Genomic DNA, 10967 nt, shown 5'->3' with positions numbered 1-10967 from the left:
TTGGCACCAGCAAACATGTTTAATCCCGCCACATTCTGTATGGGCCTGTTCCAAGTCAGGAGCCTGTAGTTCAGTGATTGTCGTTGTTTCACGTCTGTCATAGATATAAGAAGATGTGGTATGAGTGCCAATGAGACAATTCTCCATCCAAGTCAAAATTTATAAAAGTAAACATTATAGGTCAAAGTACGGTCTTCAACATGGAGCCTTGGCTCACACCGAACAGCAAGCTATAAAGGGCCCCAAAAATTACTAGTGTAAAACCATTCAAACGGGAAAACCAACGGTCTAATCTATATAAAAAAACGAGAAACGAGAAACACTTCAACCACATCAACAAACGACAACTACTGAACATCAGATTCCTGACTTAGGACAGGTGCAAACATTTGCGGCTGGTTTAAACGTTTTAATGGTACCAAACCTTCACCCTTTTTCTGAAACAATAGTGTAACATCACAACATAGAAAGACACACTATAAAATATCAACTGAAATGGCTTAACTCAATCAAAGGACATATTAACACCAGTGAACATACACTGAACAAATAAATTCGATCTATGATACAATGTAAATACAAAATAAATAAACTAAAGGAAGAATAATAAAAGTAACATATTATACCGCTGTGAAATGTTAAACAATTTAAAAAAAAAACACTATATGCTCGAACAAAAATATCAGCCATTTGCAATTACTTTAAACACAGGTAAATGAAAATAATTTTGTTGTTATGTATACGTGTACAGGTCAAAATAAAGAAAGGAAATATTTTTACAAAATAAATAATTTTGATGTTCATAGTACGAAGTGAAAATTTATAGTAATACCAAACATATTTGTTCTTCGTAAATTGTTTTGTGATAACTTAGGCCGTTAGTTTACTCAATTGAATTGTTTCATACCGTATGGGTTTATCTCACTGTTGAAGGCCGCCCGGTTTTCTATAATTGCCACTTTATTTAAACTTTGGTGGATAGTTGTCTCATTGGCTATTATACCACATCTCATTATTTTAATATCAAATGCACATTCTTGTTCTGAATGTAAATGCATAGTGCATGTAATTTGCTGTAAAAAAAGGCAATGAAGGTTATTGGATATTTGTTTTTTTTTCTAAATTCTAAGGCACAATGAATTGAAAGTTAGCAAACAAATGCAACTAAAAGAGGGACGAAAGATACCAGAGGGACAGTCAAACTCATAGATCGAAAACAAACTGACAACGCCATGGCCAAAAATAAAAAGACAAACAGACAAATAATAGTACAGATGACACAACATAGAAAACTAAAGACTAAGCAACACGAACCCCACCAAAAACTGGGGGTGATCTCAGGTGCTCCGGAAGGGTAAGCAGATCCTGCTCCACATGTGGCACCACAACTAAACGTACAGAAAAACAAACATAACACAGACAGATTGAACACAATTAGGAGGAGACAAACATTGTCTGTAATGTTTTGATACAGATTCTGCATGTTGATCGCAGAAAGGGATACCCAAAAATATAATGGCAATTGTTCATGAACGGACTGAAAAGAATATTGCCTGGCTACGAAACAGAATTTGGCGGGGGTCCTACACAAGAAATCAATTAGAGGTCCAATATGTGAAGGACAAGGTTTTTGTTTTTAAAGTGGACGTTGCTGCAAAAAAAAAAAGAAGCAAAGCGGAGCATGAAATCGGTTGATTGGTAAATGTACAATAAAAGATATCATCCAAATTTACAATATAATTTGTGAAAATAAATGATTTGTATTAGAGTATTGTGCTTAACATTTTAATATTTAAGTTTATAAAGATGTTTGATCATACTTCATCTTCTTATTTTTATTTTGAATATGATTTTCTAGAATAAGTTACATTGTCTCATCATTCCAGTTATTTTGTATAATCCCTGACATATTTTTAGTGATTATGTAAAATTCCGGAAAATTTTAGTGATTATGTATAATTCCTGAAAATTTTAGTGATTATATATAATCACTAAAGTTGCCAGTTAATATACATGATCCCTAAAAATTTCAGGGATTATGCATAATCTCTAATTATACACATTTACTGTAACATATACACCTACCGCTAGTCAAAGTTAAATGTATCAATTTTAGTCTGTTTGATGCACATGTTTCACTGGATAGATAACCTTATCAAGACACACATTATTTGTTTGCCCCAAAGATAAAAACATTAAGATTTGTATCTTCATAAAAAAACAAGTCTAAAATGAATCCACGAAACCATCTAATTCAAAATTTGTGCGATGGGAGTAATGTTTTGTAACGTTACATTATTCCAATATGTCAAAATATTTGTTATCAAGCATGACAATTGTCTCTATTTCATTTCTTTGAAATGAAAGTAAATTATACTTAAATAGTGATGTTTTCTTTGATTCTTATGTCAGAAAAAAAAATGGGATTGCTGTCTATTTATATATTAAATGTTTGATGTTTTTCAGAAGTGCAATCCACAATCCAACCCAAAGAAACAGCTGTTGCAACTTATAACGTTCTACCACAGCTCTGCACGTGTGATTGTAACATTCGTGAAATCATTCATAATTATAACTTAATTCGCCAAGTGCCAGTTTTAAACATAACCAAGGCAATATCAGTGGATAAGGCGGCATTGTCATCCACAAAAAGACGATTGACATCGGCAGTCGATAGAAGGACTTCAGCATCAATGATTGGATACGGCGGTGTCATTATTTTGACATTGATACTAACCACCATAGTAGTGTTTGATATAATTAACTGCGTAATGTGTTCAGCTCGTATACCAAACACAAAGTACAGAAAACGTAAATCAAAGACAAAATACAAACGACAACATGCCACTTGATAGACTTTCATCTGTATTCTCATCACACACCTCAAATTCACATTTGTCATAACGTACTTTTCATTTGACGATTTATACTAGGGATGTCAACGAGTACTCGAGTACTCGAGTATCGCTCGGTAGTACCGAGTATCGAATACTAAAATGATACTCGATTAATCGGTTTCCTGTTAAAATGGTGTTTGTTTCTAAAGCTTAAAAAAAAATATTTTTATTGAGAGCGCCTCCCGGGTAATTAAATATTAGAAAAAAAAATACGATTCGAATGTTTGCGTTTAACTGCATGTCTTTCAAAATTCCTCCAATCAGATGAAGTCTATGAACAAGAGCACTCTCCTTTACACTCCTACATAGGAGTCTACTCCCGTATTCGGAAGAAGAAGAAGAAGAAGAAGGCTTACACTTTAAGCTGTCTTTAGTCATTTCTTCACCTCTGTACCGTCTGGGCATATATTTTCATCAGCAGGACTGTTAGTTAAGTAAATAAGTTGAGAAATCGCCTCGTCCAAGAAATAGTTGACAAGTTAATATTTTTAAATAAGAACAAATTCGTTGCACTCTGTGTCGACCCTTAGAAAATGATTGAAGGCATCAGTAAGTTCTAATCATCACCCCTTTGTTGATCATTAATTGTGTTTGTTTACTGTTGTTTGAGTAATAATTTTTCTATAGATATTAATTAATTTCTTGATTATATTATTGCCAGTTTACATAATTAGTACATGTAGTAAGTGACCAATAATTATGGTATAAAATTCCTTGGACTATTATCTAGTCCTAGGTAATAATTTTAAGGGGTTTTACGTTCATAAGACAACGACCCAAAAAACATAAAATGGTACAATTTTGTGTTTCAATTTTGTCAAACGAGTACTCGATTAGTAAATCTTCACCGAGTTGACTTCCCTAATTTATACACTTCTTAATACAAAAAAGGGTTTTAAATGAGTCTCACTTTTCCTGTAAGACCATAACTGTTTAATATATTCAAAATATGTATCTGTCAATATTATTTAATATACATTTATCTTTATACATATATTAATTTTAGACTTTCATTCGTTAAAAATAGGATGTGAAGATGCCAATGGGAGATATCAAAAACCACAAGTCGAAGAAAAAGACAACACCATGGCATTAAAAAAGACCAAAAGACGAACAACAGTCCATAAAAACTCGTAAAAAATACCAGTCTAGGAGCATGATTTAGTACGCCAGACAGGAGTTTTGTCTATATAAGACTCACCAGTGGCAGTCGAATCAAAACAGTTGGAGGGCAAAACCAATAACGAAGATGAAGAGCACAAAACACTACACAGACAAATAAAGTTCAGGAATACGAACTTCGCAAAAACAGGAGTCGAACTCTGGGGCCGAAAAAGTGGAGCAGCTAAAATAGGCAAATTTTCAATGCAATAGGAAACACATGTAAAAACGTCCACAACGCAACCAATTGAAGTGAGGGAAATCAAAAAGAGCAAGACCGGGATCTTCGACAGGGTAGGCATTTCCTGATATGCATGCGCGGACGGCCACGCGAATATACTCTCGACAAATCATAATCTGGAAAAAGACACAATCGGTAATTTTACAGATCAGACCACTATTCTTGCATCTAAAGATCTAAAACCGCGAAAATATGTCACTTGTGAGTTGAGACACAGACACATCGTTTCAGTCAACCAATTTGTGGTCGTAAAACTAATGTTGTGTCGATTTCAGTCGTTTTCCTTATAACTCTGTAGTAGCAGTTGTCATGTCCCAGTACATCCTAGTTAGTGAAGTCAGTATAGTGTGAACTTTGAAATCATCCGTTTGTCAAAGATTGTAGTTGATTATATCAACTAAACCTTTCGACAATAGAATTGTTATTTTTTCCGTTGTGAACCTTTCATTTCTATGAAGCAAATTTCCAGCAGCACTTGCTTCGGGTGTATATAAGAGACGATATACTATGATTTGCGTTTTCTATGAAATGATGATTTGCTCGATAGATGTTTGAGCTACTCAACGATTGGTTCTAACAAATCGTTCTTCATCGTTCTTGCAGAACATCATATATATTGTATTAAAGTTGAAGTATTTTTTCGAAAGTTTTAAGGGCGTCATCATATTAAATTGACATTTCTTGAATAGCTGTATCATAGCTTGACAAGGCTATATTCAATTTATCATAAATACAATTTTGTCCGTTTCTGTTCCTTACATCAAGGAATGGGAATTATCTCGGATAACAGATATTTTCCGGGAAATTTGCAACACGACGAGTGCCACTCTATGTGCAGAAACTGCTTATTTTTAAGCACATCTATAGTACATTTTTCGTGGGTGATCTCCGGATAAATCGTGGATCTTGTTTCTCAATCTTTAGTTTTCTGCTTAGTGTTTTGTTGCCTTTTGGGTGAGTTCATCCTCCCTTTTGGTCAGTCTGTTGTTAGTTTTTCCACTTATTGTTTATGATTACTCCTTCATATCGTCACTCTTTCATATGAACATTTCTAATTGAAGCTTCATTTAGGTCCGTTACGTTTAAATATGTTTTTTTTCCATTTCTTAAGGTTAGTTTTTGATTTTCTGAATCTATTTTCAATATCTTAAATTTTTCAAATTGATTAACTTTCCCCTTCCACTTCAAATTTTACATGGTCTTTTAATATTGTAAAAAAATCTTTCAATAATTAAAAAAAAAAAAAAAAACAGCCGATGATAACACAGCGGGTGCAAGATATTTAACGAAAATTTTTTAAACTACTAGGAGACATTTTAGCGCAAACATTATAACCCATTTTAGCACCGGATTTATCTGTTCATCCGTGTATTTTTTATAACCCATTTTAGCAAAAACTTACCTGTAACATTCACCATACTCAAACAATGAACAGTAATTTAAACTGGCATAAAGTTTAAGCTGTTTGTATATATAATTTGGTTAAGGATAGAAATACTTCTACTATTACTTTAATTTGAAGTGACCGCCTTCAAAACGTTGAAATTAACGTCAGCTGTACTGTGCATGGTTTGGTGAAAACGTATTTACAGTAAAATTAATTTGACTCTAGTTGTAAGTTGAGACAGCTGCTTTGGACGACTCTACAGAGTTGCTCGTCACAATGCTCAGTGGTTCGTCACAATGATCAGTGGAGGGTTTTTCCAGGTTAAATGTTTACGTTGTTAAATATAAAAGTGCATATGTGATGTTTTTCTGGGTGCTATCATCAAATAACAAACAATAACATGTATCAAAATAAGAGTACCTCAATCTGGACAAAATAAGCAGGAATAGTTCCATTCAAAATTGTATAAACAATATTGTACAGTGTGTGTATCAAGAGCTCACAACGTATGTTTACTGGGATATCAATTCCAATATATAAATAACTTTTGTGTTAACTGAATATTACATTTAGTGCTGCATTTTAATGGACCTGATAATATTTTATGAATTAATTTGTTTTCTCGGGGTAACAATCTGCTCTGTCACACCCTAGACTATGTGTTATTTAATTCATTAGTACACTAAATGCTCTGTCGTTCTTGTCTTTTAAATTGTAAATTGAAAATAATTAACTATGACTTACAGTCATTATAAAAACAACAACAGTGAAGCAAGATATATTTTTTTTTATGTTGACGGTCTATATGAAAAAGTCTGATGCCGCAACGGAGAACTTGAGCATTGTCTTTAAAATTATTGATGCAAATTCAATTCAATGTCCTATAAATTATCGATTTTTGATTGGTCTACACGAGAGGTAACATTCAAAAAATTGTCTCTCGTTGAGCCATGGGAAAGAGTAAATTATCTCCCTCGTATTAACCAATCAAAATCTGACATTTTAACGTGAAGTATAATAACAGTAAATGTCAACTTAGAATAACTGTTTTGCACTTTGTTAAAAAAAAACCCACTCTGATACATGTGGGAGGTTTAGCTATAAAACCAGGTTTAACAAATCATTTCATTCGGAAATGCCCGTACCAAGTTAGGAATATGGCAGTTGTTTTTCACTTGTTCCGTTGATTGATAGCGTTTGATTTTGTCAGTAATTATGGACTTCCCCTTTTTGAATTTGCCTTGGAGTTCGGTATCTTTTGTTATACTTTTTTATTCAAACAAAAAAAAAATCTCTGAAGCTGACATTTTCAAGACGCATGATTTCTTGATTGACAACGTATTTTTACGTTTGTAGGACGTGTTTTCAACAAACAATTGGCTTTCCCTTGGGAACAAACTGTGCTCCTCTTCTGGAGGAATTGTTCCGTTATTCATATGAGACAGAGTTCATACAGGAGCTTCTTAGGGAAAATAAAAAGAAGATAGCATTATCTTTTAACTTCATGTTCCTCTATACAAATTATGTCCTCTCAATAAATAATTCAAAGTTTGGTAACTATGTTGAACGCATCTATCCCATCAAACATGAAATTAAGGACACAACAGATACAGTTGAGTCTGTCTCATATCTTGACTTACAACTAGAAATTGACAATGAGGGTCGATCGAGAACAAAACTGTACGACGAAGAGATGACTTCAAGTGGCCAATTGTGAACGTTCCATTTCTATGTAGCAACTTTTCAGCAGCTCCTGCAGATGGAGTATATATCTCCCAGTTGATACGATATTCCAGAGCTTGCATTTCCTATAATGATTTCCTTGATAGAGGGTTGCTGCTTACAAGGAAGCTATTGAACCAAGAGTTCCAAGTGGTGACGTTGAAATCCCTTCGAAAATTTTACGAATGCCATCACGAGTTGATTGATCGTTATGGAATATCTGTTTCACAGATCTAGATGACGACGGATATATTTTTTATTGTCGTAACCACAATCCCGTCCTTTTTTCCTCGGATGTGACCTACCAAATTAGACTTATCACCGGGTTTATACTTACACGATCAATTGCCACATGTAGAACAGGATATGCTTACCCTTCTGAAGATCCCCCGGTTTTTTGGTGGGGTTCGTGTTGCTCAGTCCTTAGCTTCCTATGTTGTGTTTTGTATAATGTTGATTGTCTTTTGTTCGTCTTCCGATTCTTGCCATGGCAGTTTCAGTTCCTTTTCGACTTTGAAGTTTGAATGTCCCTTTGGTAACTTTTGCCTATCTCTTTCCGAAAGAGAAATTATTCAGAAATAGCATGGGATGTGGCAAAATGCTGTCACTCCAAACATAAATTTTATACGATTTTTTTCCATACCACTAGCCATTGGATTCCGTTAGGTCAGACACATATAAATGTCTCTCGTTAAGTTATATAGAAGAACGTATCTTTTCACGGGAAGCGGCTTCGGTGGCCATGTGGTCTAAGTAGTCGAACTCTCATTTTTTTTTATCTTTTAAATCTGAGAATAGAATATTTATTATTAGAAAAAAATATTTTATATCAGACAATCTTGTTATTAAAGTAACAGATAACCATGCAGAAATATTGTATTAATTTAAACTATACTAGTTGATATGTAATAGAATTAAAATATTTACACTTTTGTTTAATTGCTTGACTGCTTGACTGCATGCAACTGTTTGTTTGTGACACCAGGTGCTGTCTGGTGATTTTTTTTATTGCACAAATTTGAATAAAATTTTATCAAGAGAAAAAAAGTAGTGGAACTACTGTATGACTAGCCTGCCAACACTGATGTTGTGAGTTCGATGTGCGCTCGACTCCAAGTGCAATTGATTAGAATTGTCAGTTTTATCAGTGGTGCCCTCCGGACACTCCGGCTTCCTCCACCAATAAAAACTGACCGCCAAGAAAGATTACAATAGAGCTGAAAGTGGCATATAACATCAATTAATCTTTTCACGGGTAATTTTCAAATCGTGAACATAACATAAAGTGATTTTTTACATCAAAATAAAGAAACATTTATAAAAAATTTTACTTGACGCAGTAAACTTTTCTGATTGTACAAATTAAATGTTGACAATCATTTCAAAACAACTGTTTTTTTCTAAATAAAACAATGTTAAATTTTATCAGTCCGATAATACACCCTTTTGGTCGCTTAGAACGTTACACCGCTCAGCTGTCCCTGCATGCATGATTCTTGTGTATGAATCTGATTATAAGTAATATTATTTCTTCTCTTTCTATGAAAATCCGTATAATCAATCACTGGACAAATATATTTTCTGGAAAACAATTAAAACTTCCTCAATTATATAAGTACTCATTGTTTAGATATAGAAATGATATAACGAGGTTAAAAAATGCTACATTGTATAATCCATACTTAATGATTGTGGTTATAGTCATTTTATGTGGGATACACAGTATTTTATTAGTGATACATGGCTATATACTAGTATGTTCAAACCAAATCAAGTTCACCGGTTTAAACAGACATGACACTCAAGTATTGTATGTATAAATAACATTGCGACTTTAGATGACTGTATTATTTAAAAAATTAGACAACAAAATTAGGGAATTTTTATTAGCCAGGGGTGTGGAAGATTTATTTTTAATTGTTGATAGCATATAATCAAGGATTAGTATATAGACAATACAAATCCTTGATATAATACAATAAATAATGACTAATATTATTAAACTATATGTCTCTGTTGATTGTATAGTTTATTCAATAAAAAAAAACACCACGCCTAACAGACAGCGGACAGACTAGTTAGTCTTAAAAAAGGTTCAGCTTGACGATTGTCTCCCGTTTTCCGAATTCTAAACATTACCGTCTGTGCTTCTAATTTTAGTGTGACCATCAGCAGGAAGTTGTTTTATTTATTATGTTTTTGACAATTTCTCTCTAAATTTTAAATGTTACAGATCACAGGTATTACTTATATACTATCCATTTGCGTAATCTGATAAAAATAGTCTATTCGTAGATTATATCATTAAGTTAACATATAACAATAATATAATCTTTACCAACACAATTATTCGCAACACCTGGTTACTGTCATACTGACATAATTTGTCTAATATATCATGAATTGTAAACGCAGTTTAGAGTTGTTTTCTAATTTAAATGATCGCCGAATCCAAACAGGGATTAGGATAACATAATGGTCACATATTGGTTACTGTCTTAAATCCCCTTATTTTTTAACATTGTCTCTGACATTGAAATTATTGTTGTAGTAATCCCGTTCGAATCCGGGTTTGTTCGCCCCAATCACTCTCGCAACCACACATTCACACCCTACATGTTCACACCCTTCATTAAGATCTAAGACGTCAATAACATGTGGCTAGTGAGTTGAGACGTGGACACATAGACTCATAGTATCAGTCAACCAAATTGTTATGGTGACTAAGACTTTTGTATTGTTGATTTTAGTAATTCATTCTCATAACTCTGTTGGAGCAGTTTTTGTTTAAGAAGCAAACCCATATTAAGGAAGTCCCTATAATGTGAACAGGAAAGATCATAGCGTATTAGTTATCTCAAATTCACTGGCTGACCGGGAAATATGAATAATGAGATGCATTAGCACTCACTGCTGAATTTAGGGTTATTGAGTGGGAGGACATCATCAGTATATCTGAAAGTAAAATGAAAGAATTTTGCTACATGTAGATGCTTTTTCTTTTTGTCTTTGAAAAGGTTCTGTATGAACTCTTCTTCATACATTGTAAGAGTACAAAATCAAATCAGCTAGTAGGGGTGTAAAATATGTACCCATTGGAATACAGGCTGTGTGTTGAAATATCAATCCACCAAACTCAACAAATATGTTGTTGATCAAAAAGTTCAGCATTTTGATGATATCATCTTGCCAATGGATGTATTTGTTGTTGGAATCCGTGTGGTTCTTCACAAAGTAAGATTTTTCATGACTTAAAACAAGCTTAAGGTTCATGTATTTTTAAATCCCATTTAAAAACAAAAAACTCTGTTTAATGAAACGATGCAGTTGATCTTTCAATTGATTATGGGGAATAGTAATGTAAAGTGTAGAAATATCAAAAGTTTTGATATTACTGCAAAATTTTATAAAGATTGGGGTTGAATATTTTGGAGTAGATCTTTAGAATTTTTAAGCATCCATGGCCACATCTGATTGACTTCACGTGCACTGGTTCTTTTTTTATGTTATTACGACAGAACAGAGGACAGATTTTTGGATTTTCAAAAATCTCCTCTTT

At 33.3% G+C, this 10967-nt stretch overlaps 1 protein-coding gene across 1 annotated transcript in view; it reads left to right on the top strand.

Moving 5' to 3' along the window:
• Positions 1-9560: 9560 nt before the first annotated feature.
• LOC127702574 (low-density lipoprotein receptor-related protein 12-like) overlaps positions 9561-10967 on the top strand; it is a 31815-nt gene continuing 30408 nt past the window's right edge. The window contains exon 1 of the mRNA XM_052206827.1: positions 9561-9648. Coding sequence (XP_052062787.1) covers positions 9633-9648 — 16 coding nt within the window. The 5' untranslated portion in view covers positions 9561-9632. The remainder of the gene's footprint in view (positions 9649-10967) is intronic.

Source organism: Mytilus californianus, unplaced genomic scaffold, assembly GCF_021869535.1.
Source record: "Mytilus californianus isolate M0D057914Y unplaced genomic scaffold, xbMytCali1.0.p SCAF_5, whole genome shotgun sequence".
Lineage (NCBI taxonomy): Eukaryota > Metazoa > Mollusca > Bivalvia > Mytilida > Mytilidae > Mytilus > Mytilus californianus.
Note: the sequence above shows the minus strand (reverse complement) of the source record. Positions and strands in the feature narration are given on the sequence as shown.